The following is a 26,444-nucleotide window of genomic DNA, read 5'->3' on the forward strand; positions in this document are numbered from 1 at the left end:
TGCGGAGCTAAGTTTATTGAGGAGGGGCCAGGGCTCTTCTTAGGATCAGTCCTTTTTGTTCATGGTCTTCTTGATCCAGTCCAGGTAGCGGCAGATGTTGGTATAGACTCCAGGTCTCTCCGGCCGCCCACAGGGGTCAGAACCCCAGGATGTGATGCCCTGGAGAACACCACCACACACCAGCGGGCCCCCGGAGTCGCCCTGGAAGGGGACAGCGAGAGAGGCGAGTCACCTGTGATGTCCACAGATGGGTTTCCTTGCAGTATCCGGCCCTTGGCACCATCGCCTGCTGACTCCCCTCTAGCCAATGGGCATAAGGGCATTGTCCCCTGGCCCAATCACGAGAGGGAAGGGCGGGGCTTCCATAACCGGATACAGACAGGTTGTCTAAGGAAATTCTGGCCAACTGGGGAAGAGAATGCGGATTCCAAGGTCCAACCCAGAAAGAAGAGAGTGAGAGTTACAGGGAGGGGCCAGAGCTGATGGCTCCAGACGGCCTGACCAATAGGGAAGAGGGCATTGAATCCAGGGACCAAAAATGGGAGAAAGGAGCTGGGTTCTCCTGAAGGCATGTGCACACACACTTGCAGACGATCCCCAAGGGACAAAGGCAGGAGTCTCTGTGAGAAGGGAGCAATCCAGAGAGATTGGCTCTAATGAAGAGGTCGCTGATGAAACTGGCTCTATTCCTGGCCAATGAGGAAGAAAGCATTGTCTGCAGTGACCAATCATGAGCAAAAGGGGTGGGGTTTCCACGAAGGGGACAAATCCCGAGGGAGCCCTAAGGACAATGGACTGGAGTTGGGGCCAGTAGGAAAGAGTGGTCATCCTTGATAAATGCCAGCAGAAGGTGATGGGGAGCTCCCTGGGGAAGCGCTGCAGTCAATGGCACCATTTCCTGGTGGGAAGAGCGCATTAAGGCACAAATCAGAGGAGAAGGAAGCCACGCTTGGGAACCCAGCTAGGTTCTAAGGAAAAGTGGCTGACTAGCTGACCAGTGGTAGAATCAGCACAAACTCCACGACTACCACTGGCAAAGGGAGCAGGCACCTGCCTGACCTCTAACCCCAGGCTCTGTTTCATGGACACTTTCAAGTCATCCACCTGGCACGTGTCAGCTCCGCTGCTGTCACCAGCACAGACCATGCCATCTGTCACCTTCCGAGGATAGACGTTCTCACACTGCTTCTGGGGGATGATTTTTACTTCTGCACAGTTGAGGGTGTCTGGAAAATTCTCTGAAGGGGAAGGAAGTCATAAGTTTCCAGAAAGAGCAGCCCTTTTCCTCCATCTCTGTCTGGGTCTCACCTCCCTCCTGTCCACAGCCGCATGAGGAGTTCATCTGACATTTCTCAGAAAACATCTCTTCTCACCATATTAAATAAGACCTGCCCCCTGCCATCCCCATCTTCATCCAGAGAGGGGCTTTTCCTTTCTTACCCTGGGTCATTTTCAAGTCAAGGGACAGGTGGCTGGGGTCCCTGGGGATGCCTTGTTGTGACACCTTTGTCCTTCTCCCTCCAATCTTCCTCCTTCTCCCCTTTCATGGACCACCAGATCTTTGATCTCAGCTAAATCGTACTTCTTCCAAATGTCACCTCTTCTGAGAAGCCTTCCCTGATCACTAGTTAAAACACCACCTCTCCATGGCTCCCTACCTTCTTGCCCTCCATAAGAGTTCACCACGGCTTTGACCTCTACCTGATACCTCGTTTTGTTTTGTTGTTGTCTATTCCCTAACATGCAACTCCATAAGGATAGGGACCTTGTAATGTTTGTTGATGGCTGTACCCCCAGTGAATAGATCAGTACCTTGGACACATTAAGTGCTCAAAAAATAAGTGCTGAATAAATGTTTGAAAGTGGAATTGAACTTTCTTATTAACCTCCTTTGGGGAATGGACTTGAAGGGAAAAAATCACTTTTATCTGGCACAATTATGTGCCAGGAGCTCTATGATCACAATCTCATTTAATCCTCATGGCAGCTCTTTGAAGGAGGGAGACATTTTTCATTTCTTCATTTCTTCACTCATTCATTCATCCGCTCAACAGATATTTATTGATCACCTACTATGTGCCAGGCACCATCCCGAGTACTAGGGACATAACAATAAAGAAAACAGATGTAAGCCAAGCCCTCTTGGAGCTCAAAATCTATTGGATAATTATTCCCATTTTACAGCTGTGGAAAATGAGGCTGGGAGATGGGAAAGGACTTGCCCAGAGAAAAGGGGCAAAGTCACGGCTTGAAACAAACTGCCCTGCTTGTGCGCAGTGGGATTCCACAGCATCACACTGCCTCCCTAGAAGCAGGAGGTGGGCAGGCAGGGGCACGAATCCTGCTTTGCTGCTTCCTGGTGAGTCACACTGCCTCTCTGAGCTGAGCTCCAGTTTCTTCACCTGCAAAGTGATGTCCCAAAGGGAGGACTGCAATGGAGGCCCTGCCTGTAGGATCCAGTGTGAGGAAGGAACTGGGGACCTCAATTCCTGAGTCCAGAGGGAGAAAGGGCTTGGGCCTGGGGGAAGAGGGAGCTGGCGGCTGGGACTCCTGGGCTCAAGAGGAGAGAGGTACTTCTGAGCCTGCCCCCTGGCTGCCTGGGGAATCCATATACCTTGTTAAAAGTTCAGCATAAAACTTGAACAACCAAAGGGCTCTCCACCATGCAGGGGGAAGCATTCACTCATCCACTCATCCCCTCATCCATTTTTCTGAACCCTCCTCAACAATCTGTTAGTTTGCTCTACCCCCACCCCCACCCCTTTGATATTCCGGGCATCCAGCCTTCCAGCATGGGTCGCCTGTGTATCTCAACAACACAATCACTTTTCCTTCTTGGCTGCCTCCTGGGGCTAAGTCTTGCGGATCGCTTGGGGACCACTAGGCCCACCAGCTCCTCTTGTCCCTTCTTTCCTGGCCAAGCCCAGTACCTCGGGGGCTGGTGACAGTGCCCCAGCCTGAGATGGTGCACTGCTGGCCCGGCTGGGCACAGCGATCCGTCAAGCGGATGGGCTTCACTTTAGGCCCCAGGGACGCCTGGCGGTGCAGTTTGACGAGCATCAGATCATGGTTGTGGTTCTGTCTGCTGCTGTTGAAGCAGGGATGTGGGATGGACTGCGCCACAGCCAGCTCTTGCTCCGACCCGTCCTTCTTCTTCAGGCTGTGGTCTCCCAGGCGGACTCTGTACTTCCTGTAACGGTAGGGGCAGTTGGGGCCCAGGCAGGAGGCTGGGATTCCAGCTCTCCTTCACAAGATCTGAGAGTTGGGGTCACCGGTCCCTCACTTTCCCTGAGACCTAGAGTCAAGACCTCAGTCCCTCCCATTGCAACCAGGAGTCCAGGCTCCTAGCCCCCTCCTCCCTCAGACCCTATGAGCCTCTAGCCCCTCTCCTTCAGACCTTATGGGCCCCCAGCCCCTCCTCCTTCAGACCTTAGGGGACCCCAGCCCCTCCTCCCTCAGACCTTGTGGACCCCCAGCCCCTCCTCCCTCAGACCTTAGGGGACCCCAGCCCCTCCTCCCTCAGACCTTATAGGCCCCCAGCCGCTCCTCCCTCAGACCTTATGGGCCCTCAGCCCCTCCTCCCTCAGACCTTAGGGGACCCCAGCCCCTCCTCCTTCAGACCTTATGGGCCCCCAGCCCCTCCTCCCTCAGACCTTAGGGGACCCCAGCCCCTCCTCCCCAGCCCCTCCTCCCTCAGACCTTAGGGGACCCCAGCCCCTCCTCCCTCAGACCTTAGGGGACCCCAGCCCCTTCTCCCTCAGACCTTAGGGGCCCCCAGCCCCTCCTCCTTCAGACCTTAGGGGACCCCAGCCCCTCCTCCCTCAGACCTTATGGGCCCTCAGCCCCTCCTCCCTCAGGTTCAGGGGTCCCAGCCCCAACATCCTCTTTCCTCGGGCTTCTGCCCCACCTCTGCCCCAGCGTCCGCTTACGGTTTTTTACAGTGGGCAGCAGTGATGACCCAGTTGGCATCCAGGAGGACGCCCCCACAGAGCAGCTGGTTGCCCTGGAACAAGCCCACCTGCCACGGCTGCGAATGGGCCTCACACTCCTCCCCGTTCAGCACCTTGGACTCCTGCGCCCTCGAGGGTCCTGCAGCAGGAGGGAGAGGGTTGGACCGCCACCCTCCGGGGCAGTGCCAGGGCCAGGACAACCACTGTGGGTTCAAATGGACACACGGCAAGTTCTCCGCGGGCCTTCCCATGGTCCCACACGCATGCATACACCCTTGTGGGTGTGGCCCCATGCACCCACATGCTACCATGCAGATACACGTGCCATGCCTTTACATCTGGGAGTCCTCACACAGGGATCCACGTGCATCCACTCGCTCTCACATATGTCTACATGCTCGCTCCTACATGTGTCCACAATTTTGCGCCCGTGTGGCCATAGGGTCCTACATGCAGCCACATGCTCCCACATGCATCCCCATGCTCCTACATGTATATCTATGTCCCCACATGCACCTACATGTTCCCACATGTATTCTCATGCTCCCACACATGTCCACACACAGCCATGTACTCTCACATGTGTCTCCAGGCTCCCCCATGCATCCACGTGCAGCCAAATGTTTCCACATATCCACATGATCCCACACACATTCCCACACTCACACATGTATCTACAAGCTCCCATGTATCCCCATGCTCGCACATTTTCCCACACGGGCTCACATCACCCCACATGTTTCAACATGCTCCCACATGCATCTACACACTCCCACGTGTGTCCACATGCTCTGACAAGCTCCCATGTGCCTCTACATGCTCCCACACCTGCCCCATGCGTCCACATGCTCCCACATGCTCCCATGTGTATCGCACCCCTCAGAGTCAGGCTACCATGACCGTCTTCTTTTTCAGCACGTCTTATGGCACTCCCACCTGCTCCCATGCGTTTCCAGGACTCCACCCACCGTCGGAGCGCTCACCGAAGCTCCCACCTGCACTCACATGCTCCCATCCGCAGCACCTGCCCCCACACGCATCCCGGCAATCTCCCAGACCCCCCGCGTGCCGCCGATGCCTTCCAGCCTCTCCCCTTCCGCAGCCCCCTTTCCACGCCCCTCACCTGCCCAGCCTTCCAGCAGCAAAAGCAGGAACATGCAGGTCCAGGCTGCTCCGGGCGCAGGGCATCCCATGGTGGGGTCTGGGAGAGGCTGAGGGAGAGGGCGGGGCTGAGAGGCAGGAGGGAGGAGCCTGGAGGCCCCGGAAGGGGTTTTGGGACCGGGGAAGGAGCGGGGAGCATCCGGCAGGAGGCAGGGCTGGGGACCCAGAGTCCGGGGTCTGAGAAGGGGTGTGGCCGAGGGACTGGATTTCTAGTTCCAAGGAAGGACGGAGCTGTGGCCCCCAACTCCTGGGTCCGGGGGAAGAAGGGCCCGAGGCTGGGGTCTTGGGCCGGGCGTGGGGTGCTGCTGCCTGTGTCTGAATACCCCTGCACCTCACCTTCCAGAATCCGGGAGGGGGTCACCTACTGATTCGGACCCGACGAAAATGGTCCCAGCATTTCCGTCCTGTCTGCCGGGTACACGATTCTGGAGCCTTTTAACCGGGAATCCCCGCCTCTTGCTCCGCCTCTTCCCGCACCTGAGCCGGCGAAGCCTCGGGAAGGGGAACCCCGGGTCTAACTGGGAGGGGCCGAGGGTCGGACACCAAAGCCTGAGGGAGGAGGGGCTGGAACCTCGGGCTCTGGAGGCGAGAGGCAACGCGGGGGCTCCCGGGTCTGAGGGAGGAGGGCCTGGGGCGGGACTCCCGGGTCTGAGGGAGGAGGGGCTGGAACCTCGGGCTCTGGAGGCGAGAGGCAACGCGGGGGCTCCCGGGTCTGAGGGAGGAGGGCCTGGGGCGGGACTCCCGGGTCTGAGGGAGGAGGGGCTGGAACCTCGGGCTCTGAAGGCGAGAGGCAACGCGGGGGCTCCCGGGTCTGAGGGAGGAGGGGCTGGAACCTCGGGCTCTGGAGGCGAGAGGCAACGCGGGGGCTCCCGGGTCTGAGGGAGGAGGGCCTGGGGCGGGACTCCCGGGTCTGAGGGAGGAGGGGCTGGGCCCTGACTCTCGGGAGGAGGGGGCTGCCGCGGGTCACCCAGCGCGGAGGGAAGGCGGGTCTTCGCGCTCCGCCGCTGAGGGCGGCTGGGGCCCCGCCCGCCGCCCCGGGAGGCCCGGGATCTGGGGCGGCAGGTTTGGTTGGCGCCGTGACCTGGTTTCCCCCGCCGCTCGGGGCGGCCCGGGCCTGGCTGCAGACGGGCTGGTGGACACGGACTTGGGGCAGGACTCGCCAGGGGCTCCAGGGGACAGCGACGCGGTCGCATCTGCCTCCCACCGACCCCCCCCCCCCCCCCGTCGCCCTCCCTTCATTCCACGACGCGGGGAGACGGAAGTCGCGGCTCCGCGCGTTTATTGTAAAATCAGTCATTGGCTCGGGGGGCGCCAGGCCCTCCGGTCCCTTCTGCCTGTCGGGTCACGGCCGGGATTCAAACCCAGGACGCGGCCACAAGGCGGCGCCGTCCGCCACAGGCCAGTTCCAGGGGGCGGAGTCACCGCGTCCCTGACGTCACGAGGGCGGGCTCCCTGAGTGGCGGAGGCGGAGCCTCGAGGGATGGAGTCCGGAGGGGGAAGTCCCATTGGGCAAAAGTCCGAGGGGCGGAGCTATTTCCTGGATGTCATTTGTTGGGGTGGGGCCGTAAGGTAGCGTAGTCTCCTGGGGGTGGAGCTATCTCTCGGTGACGTCACGGAGACGGGGCCACTAGGGACGGAGTCTTCTCTGCGCTCTAGTCCGACAGGGACTGATTCCACCGTGGATGTCCGCGTGCGAGGGCGGAGCCTGAGGGGGCGGAGGCTGGAGGTGGGATCCGAGTCTCCGCCGCTGCTTGAGGCAGTTTCCGGCTCCTCCGCGCCCACCCTCCTCTCCGGATCGTCCAAGGCGCGAGGGCTGTTTTCCTCCATGGTCTTTCGGATCCAGTCCACGTAGTGGCATACCTTGGTATAGACGGCGGGACGCCTGGGTCTGGAGCAAGGTTCAGCGCCCCCAGACACCACGCCCGCCAGGGTCCCATCGCAAACGAGGGGACCCCCAGAGTCACCCTGTGGAGGGGAGAGCAGCAGAGAAGTGTTAGGCGGGTCTGTTCGGGAGCACCACGAGGGCCACTTCCTCCCTCCCGTGAAGGCACCAGTTTTCTCCTCCCCCAACGAGTTCCTCAGATCAGGTTGAGGCCCCCAACCCCTGCCCCCAGGACCTGGCACCCCGGTCTCCTATCCCCCTCGTCCCCTCACCTGGCAGGAGCCGCGGCCCCCCTCCCACAGGCCAGCACACAGCATGCTGTCCGAGATGTGGCCTGGGTAAGCATGATGGCAGAGCTTGGGGTCCAGGATGCTGATGTTAGCGCACTGCAGCGTCAGTGGGTACCGCACTGTTGGGGGAGAGGGGCCACAGAGGATCATCACATGCAGACACCCACCCTGGGCCCTTCCCCAAGAAGTGCTGACCCAAGGAGTCACAGCGTAAGACCCTCAGACAGAGGTAAGAGACAATGAAGAAGAAACAGACATCGAGGTCCAAAGCAGAAACAGGGAGATGGGGAGGGAGGGCCAAAGGCAGAGAAGCAGAGAGAGGCAGTCAAGAGACCAGAAAGATTCGTGCACAGCTCACAGGGAGGAAAAGAAGGACCACGGAGAGCTGGAGGCCTCTCATGGATTCTTAGAAGAGACAATGAAGGAAAGACAGAGAATTGGGCCTGGATGCATCAAGAGAGAGGGAATGAGGTAAAGAAGAAGACATAGTGAGAGCGTCGCTGACAGAGAGAGAGACGGATATTAGGTAGAGGTGGAAGCGGCTGCAGCACAGACGGAGCAGATAGATGCTGATGCAGATACACGTGCATGTAAACACGTGCACGATATGTGGGTGATCCGAGTGAGCGGAGGGGACTGCAGAGACAGCTGCCAAGGGGCGGACTGGAATGGGCCACGCGGCTCATGTCTTGCCTGAGAGAGGCAGCCTCTGCCAGCTCTCCCCAACGGTTGCTTTCCAGGCAACGTGGGCCCAGCGTCACAATTTCTTTGAATTGTTCAAGCAAATCCAGAAATCTGGTTTCAGATGTTGGCTGTAACAAATTCAGACTCCCCCCCGCCCAAATGCTTTGAAAGCCAATACTGATCTGGGAGGCTGAATTTGGCTAGCAGGCTGTAGATTGGTGACTCCGAGATGCGTGTGCCTTGTTCGATTCTAAATGCTTTTTCCCACATTTAAATGTCTCTGAAATCAGGATGTGCCTTTCAGTAAATGATTTATAAAATGACCGACTGGATGTTTTTCGCTGTTGTTTTGTTTTGGTGGAAGTGTTCTTGGCGGCTCATAAAATGATGCATCTTACAATTAAGCGTCTTCGTTTGATGAACTCTGGATGGATGCACGGGTGCATGGATGGATATAGAAGAGAGAAATGAAGAGACAGAAACAGGGAGCTAGGCCCTCCGCAGGGCAAGACCGTACCCTTGGGGCTGGACACGGCCCCCCAGCCTGAGATGAGGCACTGGGTGCCCGTGGAGACACAGGCCTCGCTGAGGTTGAGGGGCTGCACGGCAGGACACAGGAAGGCCGGCCTGGGCAGGCGGATCAGCATGATGTCATCGTTGTGGTCATGGGCACTGAGGTCCTTGTTGAACCCGGGGTGGGGGAAGAAGTTTGTGGCCCGAAACAGCTGCTCTGGGCCCTCCCACTTCCAGAGGTGGTGCTCCCCAAGGCGGACCCACAGGTACCTGCTGGGACAGGCCCTGGAGGGTCAAGCTAGGGGAAGGTGAGGGTTTTCTCAGCCCCGGTCCTCTTTTCCTGTCCCTGAGAGTCACAGGCCCGCTCTGGGGCCCCGACTTCTATTGATGACCCAGGGGGTGCTGTGTAATTTCAAGCCAACCACACACCCTCTCTGTGTTCCTGTCTGTCAGGGTGCTGTGTGATCCTCTGCAAGTCACACACCCTCTCTGGTCCCCCACAGGTTGCCATGTGATTCTGAGGCACACCCCCTCTCTGAGTTTCTGCTCCCCACTCTTGTCTCTTTGTCTCCATCCCTCAAAACTCACAAAACGCACGCCCCTGCCTAGCCCCCTTCTGAATGAGCCACCTATCTCTCTGCTCCACTCAGGGTGCCCCACCTACCACACAGCAGCCCCACTCCTGCCCCCACAGGTCGGATGGCTTCTGTAGGGCGTGGCTCTGCATGTGTTTGCATGTGTGTGGAGGCAGTGGGGTGGGATCTGGAAAATCCCCAGATTTCTCTGTGCCCTCGGGTTTCTCCTGCACCCCATATCCATCACCCCTGAGTGCATTTTTCCTGCAGCCTGGCCTCAAGCCCTCTCGCTGCAGCCCCAGCCCTGGACAGCTCAAGCCCTGGGGGGATCTACTACGCATCCTTCCTCCAGCCCCCGACATTAGGCCTCCGGCTAATGACTGAGAATTCAGGGCTGTGGGTGTCATGTTTCTCTCCGCCTCCCTCTGTCACCCTCCCGGTCATGTTCTGTGTCTGGGAAGCCAGCAGCAGCAGCACCACCCTGGGTCCCCACCTCTGGGTCTCCTCCACCTCCTTGTCTCTGATTCTTTCCTGCCTTGTCTTTGGGCTGAAGCCCAGATATTGTCCTCCCAGCCTGATGCGCAGGCCTGAGAGGAAAGAGGCCCCGATCGGAGCAATGCATGATGGGAAATTCCCGCACAGCCTCCCGCCCCCAGCCTTCCTGCTTCTCCCCTGGAGGGAGGAGTAGTGGCACAGGATGGACGGCCACTCTTCAGAGGCGATACAGATCCCCCCCATCAATATGGGTCCTAGGATTCTAAGAGTTTAGAGTCTAATTTCTAAGATTCTGGTGTTCTAGATTTCGCTAGATCACAAAAAATCTAGAATTTTAAAATCTGAATTAAATATGGGACTCTAATAATCTGGGACAATAAGGCTCTAGACTTTCACCATCCTAGAATTCTACAACTCTTTGATTCTAGACATTTGAGAGTCTGGGATTCAAAGCATTTAAAACTCTAGAATTCTCTGAATTAAAGCTTTCAGGATTTTAAGAACGTGGACTAGTAATATTCTGGGATAGTAAGTCCACCAGATTCTAGATTTTTGTGAATCTGAGGCATTTAGGATTCTAAGCTTTTCGAATCTTCTTGGTACCATGTTCTAGAATGCTATGAATCACAGTATTTTAGAATACTGTGGGTCAAAGACCAAAGGACTGTGAGTTTTTATAATCAATGAATTTAGAATATCCTGATTCTAAGATTCTAGGATTGCGCTGTCCAATACAGCTATTAAGCACTTGAAAATGTGGCTTGTTCAACTTGGGTTGTGCCCTAAGGTTAAACTACATGCTGGATTTCAAAGGCTTAGTACAAAGAAAAGCAAAGTATCTCATTCATAATTATTTACAAATTGATTACATGTTGAAACAGAAACATTTTGAATATACCAGGTTAAATGTATTATTAAAGTTAATTTTATGGGGAGCTAGTATAGCTCAGTAGTTGAGTGCCTGCTTCCCATGTATAAGGTCCTGGGTCCAATACCCCGTACCTCCTAAAAAATAGTAATTTTACGACTCTTTTTACTTTTCAAAATGTGTCTACTAGAAACCTTAAACTGACTCTTTTTACTTTTCAAAATGTGTCTACTAGAAACCTTAAACTTACTCCTGTGGCTTCCATTACATTCCTATGAGGCAGCACTGCCCTAGAATTCTAATTTTCTAATATTCTCTGAATCTAGGGTTTTAGATTTTTGGGGGGCTAAAGTTCTAGGGTCCCTCCAGACTCTTACTAGGATTGTAAGAGTCTAGATTTCTCTGGATAATAGTACAGGACTCCAAGAGTCTAGATTTCCCACTTAGACTCAGAATTAACTCTCTGGAGAAGTGGGGGCATCTGCCGGGTGTAACTCCAAGAGCTGACCCTCCGGTAGCTGAAACGGAGGCTCCGGCCTCTCGCCCGCAGCTCGACCCCTCTCCCCCGGAGGTCCTGCCCGGCGCGCGCCTCCCGGCCGGGCTCGGCCGGCCCGAGGGTCACTCACGGCTTGAGGCAGTGGGCGGCCGTGAGCAGCCACTGGTCGCTGATGAGGGTCGCCCCGCAGAAGAGCCGCGTGAGGAAGAAGAGGCCGGCCTGCCAGGGCTGCGAGTGGGGGCTGCACTCCTCCGCCCCGATGGTGCGCGTGTCGGCCCAGCCGTGCCCTGGGGTGGGGTGGGGCAGAAGGGTCAGCGGCCGAGCGGGGTGCCCAGGAGCCTCCGGGCCCGGGGCGCTGAAGCCCGGGGGTCCGCGGCGGGGGCCTCACCTGCCAGGAGGAGGGAGAGCGCCGAGCAGCTCCACAGCAGCTTCATGGCCCGCGGCTCCTGCGGCCTGGAGCTGGCGCGCGCTGCCGGGTGCTTCTTTATGGTAAGCCATGCCGTCGCCTTCCTCCTCCCGGGGACGCCTCCGTGATTAATCAAGGTTGAGAAATGTCCCCGGGGGAGGGGAAAGCCCTGGGGCCCGGGGCCGGGGGCCTGGAGAGCGGAGGCAGCGAGGGAGCCCCCGTGGAGAACGCGGGGACCTGCCGGGCTTGGCTAGCCGGGGCAGAGGCCGCGCTGTGGGGAGGCTGTGGGCCCCTCGGGCAGGGTCCCCAGAGGGGCGTGCCCCGTTCCCCGTGACCCGGGGACGCAGTCTCTGCAGGAGGCTATTTTATGGCCTGGAGAGGCAGGCGGAAGGTCCCTAAGGAGGGGCCCGGGGGAAGGCGCCAGTTCCTCCTGAGTGGAGCGGTGGTGAGCTGGAACCAGGGCACAGGCTCGGGGAGAAGGAAGGCGGTGGGCAGAAGTCCTGGGAGGCGCGGGGGAGCCCGGCTCTCAGAAGGCACGGGGCAGGCGCTGTGCGGTGAGGGGGGGAGAGCAGGGACCCCTGCAGTGCGCACACCCACGGGGCACTCCCGGCCCTGGGGACTGGGCCCCTTCCCACCAGGACAAAGTTCCCACCAGAAGTGGAAATTCTGGTCCCAGCTGGATTGACCCACACCTGCCCGGAAGGCTAAAGGAAAGCCCCTTCCCCGCACCCCACCACTCAAAGGCCCTGGGGGTCCAGCAGGCCTGGAACCAAACACCCTTCCCCTTCTTTTGATACCCCCGGATCTCTGCCAAATCCTGATAAGATTTGTCCTGTTTATTTTATCTTTTACCCCATCTGCCCCCTATTGTCTTCCCATCACCCCCCTCCCCCTGCCTCTCTCCCCATCTGTCCTCCCCAGGCGGGCAGTCCCTGGAGGGCTGGGTACAGGTTTGACTCACCTGTGTCCCGTGTTCAGGGCCGGGCTCAGGGAAGGCATCCAGAGATGTTAATTGAATGAGTGAGTGTCTTTCTCCATATCCTTCTTTGCCTGTTAAGCTCCTACTCATCCTTCAAGACACAGCCAAAATGTCCCCTCCTCCAAGAAGCCTTCTTGGGTTTCTCCAGGCAAAGTCCATCTCTTCCTTCCCTGGGTACTCATAGCCCCTTACACCTTTCTTTGCCCCCACCCTGAATAGGAACCTGGGTCTGGTTGTACCTTGTTGTATGGTGGTTTGGAGCATGGATTCGGGAATTGGACTGTCTGAGTCCAAATCACAACATTGGCAATTACTGAGTGTATGACCTTGGGCAAGTCACTGGACCTCTCTCCATTGTTCCATCTGTTGAGTGGCAGTAATAGTCGGGAGTTTTAGGGGTTTGAGTGAATTAACATATATGAAGCACCTACAGCGCTGTCTGGTACATAGAAAACACTCAATAAATGTATCTCTCCATCGCCTACACAGCTCTGTGCTGTCACCATACTCCCTCCCTAGACAGGCTAGACTGACTACCCACAAGTGTTAAGTGCCATGCTAACTGCTTTTAGAAGCATTTCGATAACTACCTTTCCATGCTAGGCAGTTTGGTAAGCATTTTATATATATATATTATCTTACTTGCTTCTCACAAGAGTCTAACCAAGCAAGTATTACTTATTTCCACTTTGTAGAGGAAAAAGTTGAGGTAGGAGAGAGTGTTCAAGTAATTCATGCAAGGTCACATAGTAGGTGATAAAAAAGCATTTCTTTCTCTACATGGTGAACTCCTATTTATCCTTTAAAACCCCACACAAATGTCCCCTCCTCTGAGAAGCCTTCTCTGACTCCTCCAGGTATTGTCCTTGTACCCCTCTTAGTGCATCTTACACCTTCTTCTCTCACAGCACTAATCAATTTGTGTTATTCATTAATTGAACAATGTGTTGAGAGGCTTCTGTATACCACTCCCTTTACCAGATGCTTAGAAAACTGCAGTGAATAAATCAAAGACCTCCTGGACTGGGGGATAAGAGGAGATAAGTTATCATCAAGTAAACAAATAAACAAATGCATGAGGTAATCTCAGGTATAACTAGTACTTCACAAAAAAAAAAAAAAAAAAGGAACAGAGCAGTGGAAATGGTGACAGAGAAATCTGGGAAGGCCTCCTTGAAAGAAGTCACCTTTGAGTGGAGACCTGAATGCCAAGAATGCAAAGCTTCCTGCTCTCTGTGACCTGACTAGCAGCATCTTGAGGGTAGGGCCCAATCTGATTCATCCCCAGGGCCTAGCATAGGACAAGACTCAATAAACATTTGTGGAGTGACTAAACAAATGGGTGAATTGCCTTTAAAAATTAGTCATATTTTTGCATTCCCACCTACTTACCTTCTAACCCTTGGGTGACAGACTCAGTTGATATACCTGATTGACATTTCCTGGGTGTACAAATGGCAGGCAGGGAAGAGTCAATGGAAGGGAGCTGATGAATAGTCATAAATTGAGTACCTCTTGTATACCAGAATCTGAACTCAGAACTTCCCTTTCAGTCTATTGTAGGCTTTGCAAGGGCTTGTTGAGGTTACCAATATGTCCCCAGCACCTGCCATTGAGTCTGGCATATGATAAATGCTCAATAGACTGGTGTTTGAAAGAAGAAACATTTAACTTTCCTCCTGGAGGAGTCCTACTACTTTCTCAAATAAGAAGGCCAGAAGCTCTGGAGTATATAAAACTTGCCTAATAAAAGAAAATAGCTAATAAGCCAAGACCTCCATCTTAATGATCGCACTTATGAATCTTATTCCTGTACTAATGAAACTAAGCCTAATTATAATTAATGCCTAAGGGTAACCTCCTGAAAACTTCCTTTTTCACTCAAATGTGGCCTCTCTCCAAGCCAAACTTTGCAAATCAATCCACTACTTTTCCCCCAATGCCAGACATAACTCCCAGGGATGAGCCTCCCTGGCACCAAGAGATCATTACCAAACATTAATCAGTGATGTACCTGAAGAAAGACCTTGATCAAAAGGGGGAAATATTAAATAAAATAGTTTTATGGCAAAGAGATTTCAAAGTGAGTCAAGAGGTCATTCCAGAAGTTACACTTGTGCAGGTCTCAGCCAGACTCCCCAAAATGCCACAGTAAACAAAACCTCAAACAAAAGTGCTCCTGGGAGTTCTAGAGATGTCCAGACACCATAGGCAAGCCACATGGCCCCATGAATGTGAAAACCTATCTCCCAATATAGCATAGGTATACTTGGGTATAAATCCCCTAATCATGATTCTTCTATTTCTTTTATTCAAAGCTATAATTTTTGATTTACTTATTAAGTATATTTTTCAGAAATGTTAACCTTTGGATTGTTCCTATGCTGGTGGAGCCCTGAAACCCGGCAGGTACGTGGCCAACTCCTGCTCTCCAGTTCTTTGGACTTGCACTAGACAACTAACAAAAGGATGATGACAGACCAGCCCCAGCCCAAAAGGAAGGAGTATCTTCAACTGCAAGCAAAACAATTCCATTCCTCTGCTCCATATTATCTACATCCCTTCTTAGCCTGAAGCAGCCAGAGCCGTCATCATTCCAAATCTCTCAAGACTGAAGAATGAACAAAAATAAAAGGGGATTGTAACCACTGAGTAAAGCAAACTTATTGTTATTGTAGCTATTATCTTGTGTTGACTGAGTAACTGGTGACATTGATATAAAAAATAAATTTAAAAAAGAGGAAACAAAGACAACCTGCATTTTGAGAGAATTTCTGTTGCTCATATGTTCAGCTTATTTCACACACTCCAATGTCCATGCTAAGCTGAGACCCCCAACCATCTATTAGCTTTGGATGGATCCTGTGTATAGAATCCCAGCATAGAAATATTTATCTTGACACAATTTCAGGGAGAGGAAAGAGAATCCCCAACCCTCTCCCTGCAAGTTTTCAGGACAGAACTTCAAAAGCCCATTAAATAATGAATAAATATCTCTCCCACCCAGCCAATTTCAGAGGGCTTCTGATCTTGGCAATTGGAATGGGGAGATTTCCCAGCCCTCTGGTTTTGGAGGCTGGGATGGATCAGGGTGAGGTCTCTGGGTTCCAATAACTCCATAAAGGCATAGAAAATACAGGTGACGCAAAGCCAGCCCACCTCCTGCTGAGGCAAGAGGAAGTATGGTAGGGTGGGTCCAGAAATGGAAAATGGTGGCAAGGAAGAAGGAAGTGGTTGAGAGCTGCTGCATGAGAACTTGGGAGAACTGGGGCATAAGATTTTCCCATCAGCCCTGGAGGGGGGGTAGTTGGGAATGGGGGTCCCTTGTCCACTTCTCCCAGGACACAGAGTCACACATGCTCTCACCAGGACCTGTTCAGGTCAAGTAAATAGGGAATATTTATTCAGAATTCATTGCCCTCTGTGTTACATAATTATCATAATGATTTACACATACACTATAGCATAGGCTCATCAACATGTGAGATAAGCATTTCATTGTCCTCATTTTCCAGGTGAGGAAACCAAGGATCAGAGAAGACCCTTGGCCTGCCCTATATCACACAGCAGGGAGTGGTGAAGGAAGTCAGGTCAGGCGATTCCACCGATCCGTGATGCTTTGATAGCTTCTCTTAAGAGATCGGGTGACGTAAAATGCTCTCGAGTAAAACGCTGTCACCACTTTCTGCACTTCTGCTTCAATGCAGGCAGAAATCAGAAGTGGACAGGAGTATGAGGAGGGATGCTAATAGGTGGCAGAGGTTTGAGCAGGAGAGGGAAAGAGTCCAGTAGACTGTGGAGGAGGCGCAGGGACCTGAGATGGTGAAGGCACACGACATCTGCATCAGTTGGAGTGCATGGTTTTCTTTATCCAGGGGACATATTTGCAGACCTCGGTGTAGACAACTGGGTGCTGGGCAGAGCCGCAGGGGTAGGCACCAAATGAAACGATGCCCTGCAGTGTCCCATCACAGACCAGGGGGGCACCCGAGTCACTCTGGGGATGGAAGGAAGGAGAGATCAGTGACTATGCCAACACAGGGCTGCCACTTTGGGGGCTGGGGTTAGTGATGGGAAGGGGTGCAGATGGGGGCAGGGTTGGAGTTGGGTTGGGATAAAGACGAGGTTGGAATTCGGTATGAGGTTAGAGGAGATGGCATTAGTCTGAGGCTTAGGGTGGGACTTGGGGAGTGGATCTGAACTTGGGGGTTGGTTTAGGGGATGAGAATGGAAACATGGTGGAGTTGGGCTGTAGTTCTTGGTAGATAAGGGGATGCAGATGAATCTGGAGACAGGGATGGACTCGGGGATGGGGTTAGGATAGGAGACGGAGTTGGGGACAGGGTTGGAGATGAGGAAGTGCATCCCAAGTTGGTGGAGCTGGGGATGGGGCTGGTGTTGGAGTTGGAGAAGGGGATGGGATAGCAATAGGATGGGGTTGCGATTGGGAATGGGATTGGCTATGGGTTTGGGGATGAATGGGTGTCTTCTCCTTTCCCATAACCTTCTTCTCCTCCCTCCCATGAGCAAGAGACTCTCCCCGACCAGCCACTACCTGGCAAGGGTCGTGGCCCTGGTCCATTCCAGCACACATCATGTTGTTGGTGACCACACCCGGGTAGAAGCCCTCACACTCTTTAGGGCTCAGGATAGAAACCTGGGAGCAGCTCAGACCCTTGTTGTACTTCACTGAGGGGAGGAGAGTAAGGAGTAAGCCAGGTGATCCCCAGGGACAGCCTCCACCTTCCAAGACAAGCGCCCAGGCCCCAGCCCCACCCCCCTCATCCCCGGGCGTCCAGGCCCACCCCTCCTCCCTCATCCCCGGGGTCCAGGCCCAGCCCCTCCTCCCTCACCCCCGGGATCCAGGCCCAGCCCCTCCTCCCTCAGACCAGGAGTCCAGGCCCACCCCTCCTCCCTCATCCCTGGGATCCAGGCCCAGCCCCTCCTCCCTCATTCCCCAGCGTCCAGGCCCACCCCCTCCTCCCGCAGCCCCAGGGCTCCAGGCCCAGCCCCTCCTCCCTGTGGACCCCCTCCCCCAAGGGACAGTGTCCTGGCCAGCCCCTACCTCTGCGAGTGGCCATGGTGCCCCAGCCTGCAGCCTGGCACTGGTCTCCCGGCCGCGCACAGCGGTCGGGCAGGCGCAGGCCCTGCACGCGAGGCCCCGGCACGGCCGGCCTGGCCAGCTTCAGCAGCATGAGGTCGTGCTCGTGCCTGCGTCTGGGCAGAAGGCGGCCTGATCCCGGGCGGTACCTGGGGTGGCGCACAGAGCGAATGGCCCGACGGAGCTGCTCCCCCTGGAGGAGCAGCAGGTGGTCATCGCCGACTCGAGCCCACAGAGACCTGGGGAGAGAAAGAACCCAAGGAGCCCACCTCGGTAGGGACTGGGACCCTGGGGCCCCAGGGAGAAGGGTACGTGGTGGGGTGGGGGCAGATATCTGGGAGGGAGGAAGGAGATGGGGAGAAGGGAGCTGGGGTCTGGGCTGCCCCCCAAACCCAGCCCTTCCTTCTCTGTAAAGTCACCCAACGCTTCCTCCATCAGTGGGGACGCATGAGTTGGACATTTCTGAACTCATAACCACAGGAGACCCTGCTTCTCTCTGTTGCTTACAACTACCTGCGCCTCGGTGGAACCCAAGGAGCAGCAGCTGGACGGGGACGGATGGAGTCCAGAAACGCTGAGAAGGACCACACCGCCCCCTGGCGGCCACAGCGCAGCTCCTCCTCCCCTCCTACAGGAAGCCCTCCCTGACTGCCCCCACATCTTGCTAGGAGAGTTTCATACCCTCAGGTGCCCCAGCCGTTCCCGCCCCCTCCCCGAGGCCTGCCTCCACTGCCCCTCCGCAGGGGGTTCCCCTACTTGTTGTTCCAGCAGTGAGCAGCCGTGAGCACCCAACTCTCATCCACCAGGACGCCCGCGCAGTGGAAGGCGAGGCCGTTGAAGAGGGAGACGTGCCAGGGCTGGGAGCCGCGCGCGCACGGGGCGCCGGAGGCCGCGACGTCCCAGGTGGTGTCGTTTTTGGGGATCAGCGCTGCCTCCGCGGCTGGAGAAAGAAAAAGGGTCAGAGCTGGCAGGGCAGGGGCTGGGTTTGGGGTCGAGGCGGGACCACGCGGAGCTGCGGCGCCGGGGCGCGGCCCGAATGGGGGGAGGCGTTAGAGACAGGTGGAAACTGGGGCTCGCGGCGGGATGCGGCGAGGCGCGGGAAAGAGCGGGAATTGGGGCTCGCTCAGAATGCGAAGGAAGTGGGAGGAGAAGCACCAGGCAAAAGAGGGCGCGGCGGGGCTGGGGCGGAGCAGAGAGTGAAGGGGCGGGGACAGGGGGCGGAGGGGCGACCCCGCGGCGGGGCCAGAAGGGGGCGAGGAGAGAAAAGGGTTAAAGATCCCGGAGGAGCCGAAAGGGGGCGGGCCAGAGAAGGGGCGGGGCTAGACGCGGGGCGGTCTCTGCGCGGGCGGTGGGCGGCGAGGACGTCTCCTCCGACCTCCCCCCGCCCCAGCACCGCGCGCCGCCCGCCGCCCCCTGCCCTCCGCCTCACCCCAGAGCGGCGCCAACAGCCGCGGCAGCAGCAGCTGCTGCAGGATCCAGGCGCCGGCGGCGGCGGAGAGGCGGAGGTGCGGGGGTCTCATGTCCAGGCCTGGGCGGGGGCAGGAGGGGGGTTAAGACAGGTGCCCTGTCGGAGACCCCCACCCTCCGCGCCCTCCCGCCGGCCCAGCCTCGGCCTCGTGCAGCCCAGGGACCCCTTTCGATCTGCGGCGCCCAGTCCCGCAGGGGCGGTTGGACGGGAGGTGAGGGCCGGGTGCAGCCTTAATGGACACAATTGCCCTCCAGACGCCGCTCGTGGCGTCCTCCCGCCCTCCCTGCGCCCGAGGGGAGCGCGCTCCCGGCCCGCGCCACCCGGCTGCTCTCCACGCAGCGCGCGGGGCGGGGTGGGCTGGGAGGCTCCGAGGGGCCGGGGGCCTCTTCCCAGACCTCGCGGTTCGGGGGACGTCCCCGCAGCCCGCAGATGGCGAAACCGAGGCTCAAACACAGCCCCTGCCCCGTGGCCCGAGGGTCCCCACCCATCCTTTCGCGATCCACCCGCTGGGGTGGGCCGCGCCCCCCCTCACCTGGCTGTTCGCCGCTGGGGAGGAGGGAGGGGACCAGAGCACCTAGGCCCTGCCGTCCGCCGCCGGCTCCTCTGCCCCGGGACCCCTGGCCCGGCCTTCCCTTTTAACCTCAAAGAGCCCGGAAGAGCCCGCCCACCCCTCCAGGTTTCGCCCCCTCCCTTTCCCTCTCCCTAATTATCCCTGGGTGGGGTTGGCGCCCAGCCTGGGCCCGGATTCCTGCTCTGGGAGGGGCCCAGAACACCCTGCTTGAAGCCATTTTCCTCCGGGATTCCCCCAGTCCCTTGTCCGGAGAAGTTTTCCCAGTGGGGGAGAGAGCGGCAGGTCCCCAGGGGAGCTGGGAGCGGCGATGGTGTTGGAGATAGGTGATGGGGAGAGAGAGGGAAGATAAACAGGCGGGGAGCCGCATGCCGGAAAGGACAACCTGAGAAAAGCAAGAAGGCTGAGGCTTAGAGACAGATGAAAAGAGATGGGAGGAAAGAGCGGAGACCAGGATACAGGATAGAGGGAGACTGAGACCCAGGCCCAAAAGCCAGAGAGAAGAAGACACACAGAAACAGGAAAAGAGAGGGAGCTGAGCGGCCACCGGAGGCAAAGCCCGCACCCACAGCTGGACCGTGCCATGTCCTCCCGGCCATCTGGGTGCCTCCAGGTGACGTGCAGGCCCACCAGTCACAGAAGACCAAGGAGGGAAGTTTAGCCATGGAAGCCCCAGAGAGGACAGGCGGCTCACAGGAGATCACACAGCAAGGCAGCCTAACAGAGGGAGATTATCACTACCAGCCAAGGGCTTGCTTCTGCCTCGTGCCAGCTGCCTCCCCTGCAAGGGGAGCAGAACACGGGGTAAGATCCTGAGCAGGGGGACATGGTCTCCAAGGAGAATAACTCCCGAGGCCGCCCAGCTCAGCGCTGTCCGATGAAACTTCGGGCAAAGATGAATTGTCACAGGCGTTTGACATGGCAGCGGCCAGTGGCTCTAAAGCCCTTGAGAGGTGGCGAGTGCCACTGAGGAACTGCCTTTCAATTTTATTTCATTTTCATCTAAATGGCCGTACAGGGCTACTGGCTGCCAAATTGGCCAGCACAGGTCTAGATGAGCCAACTACCCATCGTGGAGGTTAGTTAAAAACTGAGGGGCAGTGGACTTGGCCAGTGGTTAGGGTGTCCGTCTACCACATGGGAGGTCCGCGGTTCAAACCCCGGGCCTCCTTGACCCGTGTGGAGCTGGCCCATGCGCAGTGCTGATGCGCGCAAGGAGTGCCGTGCCATGCAGGGGTGTCCACGTGTAGGGGAGCCCCATGTGCAAGGAGTACGCCCTGTACGGAGAACCGCCCAGCGCGAAGGAAAGTGCAGCCTGCCCAGGAATGGTGCCGCCAACCGGAGAGCTGACACAAGATGACACAGCAAAAAGAAACACAGATTCCCGTGCCACTGACAACAACAGAAGCGGACAAAGAAGACGCAGCAAATGGACACAGAGAACAGACAACCAGGCTGGGGGTGGAGATAAATAAATAAATAAATCTTTTAAAAAAATGATAGCTTGGAGCAAAAGTAGCGCAAGTGGTTGAGTGCCTGCTTCCCATGTTCAAGGTCCCAGGTTCGAGCCCTGGTACCTCCTAAAAACAAACAAGCAAACAAATGGAAAAAAAACCAATTCTCATTGGGAAGCAGGTGTAGCTCAGTGGTTGAGTGCCTGCTTCCCGTGTACAAGGTCCTGGCTTCAATCCCTGGTACTGCCTAAAAAAAAACCAGCAACAACAAAAAAAAGCACAATAGCCCCCTTTCACCAAGTCTTACTGTGTGCAGGCCCTGTGCTGTTATACTTTTGCATTATGTTAAACCCTCATCATTTTATGGGTAAGGAAACCAAGCCTTTGCCGAGGCTGTACCACTGGTAGTTAAGAGGTCCCCTTGGCTTCAGAACCTTGCTCTTCTTCTTACTGCCTCTTTGGTCTCGAGCAAGTGACTTTGTCACTCTGGGCCTCAGTTTCCTTATCTGTGAAATGAGTATAACCATATCACCGGCCTCATAGATCTTTGTCAGGATTAAATTAGTTGATGCATTTAAAAGTCCTCAGACCAGGGTCTGGCACAGTGTAAGCACTTAGTAAATTTATTCGCTCAGTAAATATTTATTGACTCCTTGGTGTGGGCCAGAAACTGTCTAAGGGGCTGAAGATTCAACAGTTATGGATCAAAACAGATGTTATCATTCCCAGAGACACAACTTAGTGAGAGCGGAGGTTTGAACCCAGGTCTTGCTGGTTCCCAGCCCAGGTCTGTTATGGGGCTACAGCATCTCCTGCAGTCACGAGGAGGCCCGAAGAAAGTATCTAAAGGGTCCTGGTTATAGTTTCTTTTTATTAGAATGAACAGAAACCAAATCACCCATAGGATCAAGCTGTCCGGCGGTGGCGAGCTGGTCCCGCTAATTGTTCTTCATCGTCTCCTGGATCCAGTCCACGTATTTGCAGACTCTGGTGTAGACACCAGGCTTTTTGGTGATGGCACATGGGTCCTGGCCCCAGGAGATGATGCCTTGCAGAGACCCATTACAGACCAGAGGTCCCCCAGAGTCCCCCTGGGGATGTGGAGAGAGGAGGGGTCAGAGAAGAGGGCAAGGGGGGCGGGCGCCGTGTGGGGAGGAGATGGGGACGGGGTCGGGGTGGGAAAGAGACTGAAGGTGGGGTTGGTGTTGGGATTGGCGATAGGACTGGGGATGGGGTTAGGGCTGATAATGCGCTGGGGTGGTTGGGGTCGGAATCAGGGGTGGAGCCGTGGTTGGCGTTATAGGTTGTGTGGAGTTGGGGGTGGAGATGGATTTGGGACTGCAGAGAGAGGCAGGCTTGGGGTTGCGGATGCAGACGAAGACTTAGTGGGGGCTGGAGGTGGTGACAGGGAGGGGGTGGGGACCCAGGCTTTGCCCTCTGACCTGGAGGTGGTGACGGGGGGGACCCAGGCCCTGCCCTCTGACCTGGCAGGAGTCCTTGCCCGCTTCCTGCACGCTGGCACACACCATGGTTTCTGTGATGTTGTTGGGGTAGGCGTCCTCGCACTCCTTCTGCCTGATGATGGTGATGACGGCACATCGCAAGGCGTGGGGCAGGTGCACTGTGGGAACAGCACGGGGCGTGTGGGAGGCGGGACCCTCCCTCCTCCTGAGCCGCCGCGCTGAACCTAGCGTCTGGGGACTCCCTGTCCTTCCCGCGCGCGGCCAGTTCACCCCTGAGAACATAGCCACAGAGCTGCTGTGGATTCAAGGCTCAGCGGGTTGCTCTACGGGCATGATCTGTCATGCAACGATGGGAGGTGGCTGTGATTATTCTCCTTTCATGGAGAAGAAAACCGAGGTTCAAAACAGGGTAGCCGCTGGCCTGAGGTCCTAGCGCATGGCGGAGCTGGCACGGGGAATCGGGTCCAGAGACCCTCCCCGGCCCCTCCTTTCCCCCTCTTCCTGTCACCTTATCCCTCTCTTGACAACCCCCGGCAGCCTCCTGGGTTGGAAGCTTCCTCGGCCTCCCCCCGCCCTCAGCACCGCCCTCGCTCCCCTCCCGCGCCCCTACACTGGGGGCTGGTGGTGGTGCCCCAGCCGGAAATGAGGCAGCGGGTGCCGGCGCGGACGCAGCGCGACGAGAAGTCGAGGGGCTTCACCGCCCGGGTGATGACGGCCGGGGTCTCCATCTTCACCAGCATGATGTCGTTGCGGTGGTCCTTGTTGGGGAGGCTGTTGTTGAACTGCGGGTGCGGGAAGGACTCGGTGGCTGTCCGGATCTGCTCACAGCCGTCGCGCGACTGGAGATTGTGCTCCCCCAGATGGACGATGTAGCTGCTGAGGCGGGAGAGAGGGCGCTCAGGGACGGCAGGGCCGAGGGACACGGGGAAATGCACGCGTGAGCCCTGCGGGCGAAGGCAGGCGGCCCCGCCCCCGGCCCCGCGCCCCGCCTCCCTGCGAAGCCCCCTTCCGGGCCCGGCAGCCACCCAAGACGCAGCCCCAGCCCGGTTCCAGCGCCATCCACCCCTGCGTCCTCCATCCCAGCTCGGGCCCCACGGCCAGAGCCAGCGCTAGCTCAGCGCCCTCCCCACCCCGCCCCCCTTCTCCCCGCGCCCAAACCCCTCTCCAGCCATCTCTCCCCCTCCAGCCCCCACCCAGCCCCGCCCAGCCCCCGCACCCACGGCTTGCGGCAGTGGGCTGCTGTGAGGAGCCATTTGGGGGCGATGAGGGTCGCCCCACAGAGCAGCCGAGACTTCTGGAACAGTGCCACCTGCCAGGGCTGGGAGTGAGGGGGGCACTCGTACCCCTTGATGATCCGGGTCTCTCCCCCGACGTGCCCTGGAGGGGGGCGGGGACAAAAGAGGGGCTCAGGCGCCAGAGAAGGTGGGCCCAGGGCACTCCCAGAAACGGGGGAGGGGTGGGGGAGGGGGAAGAGGAGAGAGAGCGGGAGGGGCCCCCTGCACGCCTCCCCCACGCGGCTGCCGGGGCCCCTCCCCTGGCCCTCCTCATCCTAGCGTCCAAGCGGGCTGGCCCGGGCTCGGCAGGGGCGCCCGGGGCTCGCGTCCTCCCTTCGGGTGCTCTAAGGGCTGTTCCGGATTGTGGGTATCGGCCCTGCCAGCGCCCAGGCCTGGAGGGTCGGGGGCTCTAGCGGGCGGAGCGGGAGGCCCCTCGCCTTCCCCGCGCCGCAGCCTACCTGTCGCCAGAGCGAGCACGATCAGTGGCAGACTCATCATGGCCTGGAGCGGGGAGGGCAGGCCCCGTGGCTCTGCGAACAAGGACACAGGGGTCACATCACTTTCCGGGGAGCCCGGCGCCGGTGCCGGCCCCTCCTCTCTCCTTCGCCTGCTCTCCTCTCGAAACACCCCAGCCTCCAAACCCTTCAAATTAGTGTCGGTTTCGGACGCTGGCCCATCTGGGTCTCAGCTAGGAGCTGCCGGGGCGCCAAGGAGGATGTGCAAGTTTCTGGGAGAGGCTTGTCTGGGGCAGGCTGGCCCCGTCGAAACCAGGCACGGGTTGCCCCAGGTCCATTTTGGAGAATGGTCCACCTGAGACCCGGTCGGGGTCCTGCAGCTCAGGACGGGCACCAGGCCCCACCCGTGAGCACCCCCTTTTTGGTCGTCCCAGTAGCAGCGGGACACAAGCCCTTTGAGGCCTGCCAGGGCTGGGGTACGGGGCTCAGGCTGGGACCAGCTGTGCGGAGCCCCCGCCCCTGGGAGGGCCGGCCAGGCGGAGGGCAGTGGCCTCGGCTGCCCCGGCTGGCGGGAGAGGGGTAGAGGGCTGAGGCCAGCCCCAGAAGCAGGGACCAGGGGTCGCTGAGGACAGAGGCAGCCAGGTGGAGGCGGAGGACTGGATGCAGAGGGAGGCAGAGACTGCCACCGCCACCCGGCCCTCCTGCAGCGAGGCCTTCCCTTCCCTCCAGACTCGCGGCTCTGCGGGCCTGGCACCTGGCAGGGTTGGGGCACCGGGCACCGGGCACCCAGCGGGCAGGCGGGGGTGGCCTGGGAGGGCCCCAGATGACTGGGCCTGCAGCCCTGCCTCTACCGCCCCGGGGGGCAGGGTGTGGGGCCCCCCCGGGGCCCAGGCCTCCCAGGCCGCGGGCCTCCGCCCCCTCTCCTGGCCCCGAGCCCCTGGCTCTCTGCTTCCCTCTGTCCGTCCATCTGCCCGAGTCCCTCCTTCCCTTCCCTGTCCCTGTGCAGCTGCATCTCTCTGACTCTCTGCCTCCTACATTCTCCCCTTCTGTCCGTGTGGATGTGTCATTCTCCTCCTTCCGTCTCTGAGTCCTTCTGTGTCCCCGTATCTTTCTGCCTCTCTCTGACCGTCTCCGAGTATCTCCTCCTCTGACTCCTGGTAGCTCTGTCTGTCTGTCTCTTCTGCTCTTCCCACGGCTCCCTGCCCCCACCCCCACCCCCCTCATCTCTCCCCCTCCACCTCTGTCTCTGACTCTATCCTCTCCCTCCCCCGCCCTACTCACAGCTAGAGCCCAGGTCCCCCCCCCCCTGGGCCCCTCCCCTTCTCCATTCCAAGGAGGGAGAAAAACTGGGGCGTCAGAGAGGTGGGGCAGCTGCCAGGAGAAGGGGCAGGACAGAGGGTGGGAGAGGCAAGTTGGGGCCTGCGTCGAGGCCCAGGAAAGGTGCCTCTGCAGATGCCCCAAACCCCAGGGCCCCTCTGAGGCTGGGCTTCCCTGCCAACCCTTCCCTCCACTCCCCTCCCTCAGCCTTCCCAGGGTCTCTGGGTTTGAATCCAGCTGTGGCACTTACTCGCTGTGTGACCTCAACCAGGTGGCTTCCCGTCTCTGAGCCAACTCAATTTCTCAACTGCAAACCTCGAGCACGCGCTGACCCCTACTTCTCCCCGCGGGTTTACTACCAGACCTCCTCCCTCTGGCTTCCTCTGCTCTCTCTCCTACCAGCTGTGGAGCAAGGCAGGGGAGGCCTAGCTTCTGATTGCAGCCAACCCCAGCTTCAAATCCCAGCTCTGCCTCTGCCTACCACCGTGACGTGGAGCGAGGGACTCCACCCCTGGGAGGCTTGGTTTCTTCATCTGAGGGCGGGAAATGGGGAATGACAACACTGCCTCGTGGGGTGGAGATGAGGACTTCAGAAGAGCTGGGTGGAAGGAGCTGGACACAGCAGGTGCTCAGTAAATGCTCCCACAGCCGCTGTCAATCATCATCCTTCTCTCTCTCCCCCCTCATTTTGGTGGGGTTGGGGGAGGAGCTGCTCCCTGCCCATCCCCCGCCTCTGCCCTTGGTCCTGGGGCATTTTAAGAACTTCCAGGCTGGGGCCTCTTGCTTTCACCCTTCTCCCCTCTCCGCCCTGCCCCCCCCAATCATCACAGACATATTGAAACAAACCGACACCCCATATTAAATATCATGTATGTTACCTACAGAAGAGTCAAATTGGAATGGGCTCATTGAAAGAATGTTATGTTGTATAGACATTTAATTATGTGGCCATGAATTTTGATTGGGAAGTTTTCATTTTGTATTTTGGAGCCAAATTGTTTTTCTTGCTTTTCAGGTCCTTCATGGGCCCTTGGAAAGCTTATAA

General features: G+C 57.6%; 4 protein-coding genes across 5 annotated transcripts; all 4 read right to left on the reverse strand.

Annotated features, from left to right (window-relative positions):
- Positions 1-5,867, reverse strand: KLK8 (kallikrein related peptidase 8). Of its 2 annotated transcripts, none has more exons than XM_058280710.2 (6): positions 5,448-5,867; positions 5,074-5,179; positions 3,930-4,089; positions 2,931-3,190; positions 1,105-1,238; positions 1-201 (listed from the first exon to the last, which is right to left on the reverse strand). In XM_058280710.2, the coding sequence occupies exons 2-6, from the start codon at positions 5,141-5,143 to the stop codon at positions 46-48; spliced, it is 780 nt and encodes a 259-aa protein (XP_058136693.1). In that variant the 5' UTR covers positions 5,144-5,179; positions 5,448-5,867; the 3' UTR covers positions 1-45. The 2 variants fall into 2 exon arrangements, with proteins under 2 accessions (XP_058136693.1, XP_004466743.3); XM_004466686.5 differs by having other exon boundaries at positions 5,074-5,161; positions 5,448-5,866.
- A 514-nt stretch (positions 5,868-6,381) lies between these two features.
- On the reverse strand, positions 6,382-11,364 carry KLK9 (kallikrein related peptidase 9). The gene is made up of 5 exons (XM_004466687.5): positions 11,303-11,364; positions 11,045-11,201; positions 8,485-8,750; positions 7,266-7,402; positions 6,382-7,076 (listed from the first exon to the last, which is right to left on the reverse strand). The coding sequence occupies exons 1-5, from the start codon at positions 11,346-11,348 to the stop codon at positions 6,642-6,644; spliced, it is 1,041 nt and encodes a 346-aa protein (XP_004466744.1). The 5' UTR covers positions 11,349-11,364; the 3' UTR covers positions 6,382-6,641.
- Positions 11,365-15,680: 4,316 nt separating this feature from the next.
- Positions 15,681-19,507, reverse strand: KLK10 (kallikrein related peptidase 10). Its single transcript, XM_004466688.3, has 6 exons — positions 19,401-19,507; positions 18,830-18,928; positions 18,157-18,340; positions 17,365-17,639; positions 16,855-16,988; positions 15,681-16,296 (listed from the first exon to the last, which is right to left on the reverse strand). The coding sequence occupies exons 2-6, from the start codon at positions 18,918-18,920 to the stop codon at positions 16,144-16,146; spliced, it is 837 nt and encodes a 278-aa protein (XP_004466745.1). The 5' UTR covers positions 18,921-18,928; positions 19,401-19,507; the 3' UTR covers positions 15,681-16,143.
- A 2,234-nt stretch (positions 19,508-21,741) lies between these two features.
- On the reverse strand, positions 21,742-25,814 carry KLK11 (kallikrein related peptidase 11). The gene is made up of 6 exons (XM_058280712.1): positions 25,650-25,814; positions 24,086-24,157; positions 23,574-23,730; positions 22,964-23,229; positions 22,375-22,511; positions 21,742-21,981 (listed from the first exon to the last, which is right to left on the reverse strand). The coding sequence occupies exons 2-6, from the start codon at positions 24,123-24,125 to the stop codon at positions 21,829-21,831; spliced, it is 753 nt and encodes a 250-aa protein (XP_058136695.1). The 5' UTR covers positions 24,126-24,157; positions 25,650-25,814; the 3' UTR covers positions 21,742-21,828.
- Positions 25,815-26,444: the final 630 nt, after the last annotated feature.

The sequence above is a fragment of the Dasypus novemcinctus genome, chromosome 18 (assembly GCF_030445035.2).
Source record: "Dasypus novemcinctus isolate mDasNov1 chromosome 18, mDasNov1.1.hap2, whole genome shotgun sequence".
NCBI classification, from domain to species: domain Eukaryota; kingdom Metazoa; phylum Chordata; class Mammalia; order Cingulata; family Dasypodidae; genus Dasypus; species Dasypus novemcinctus.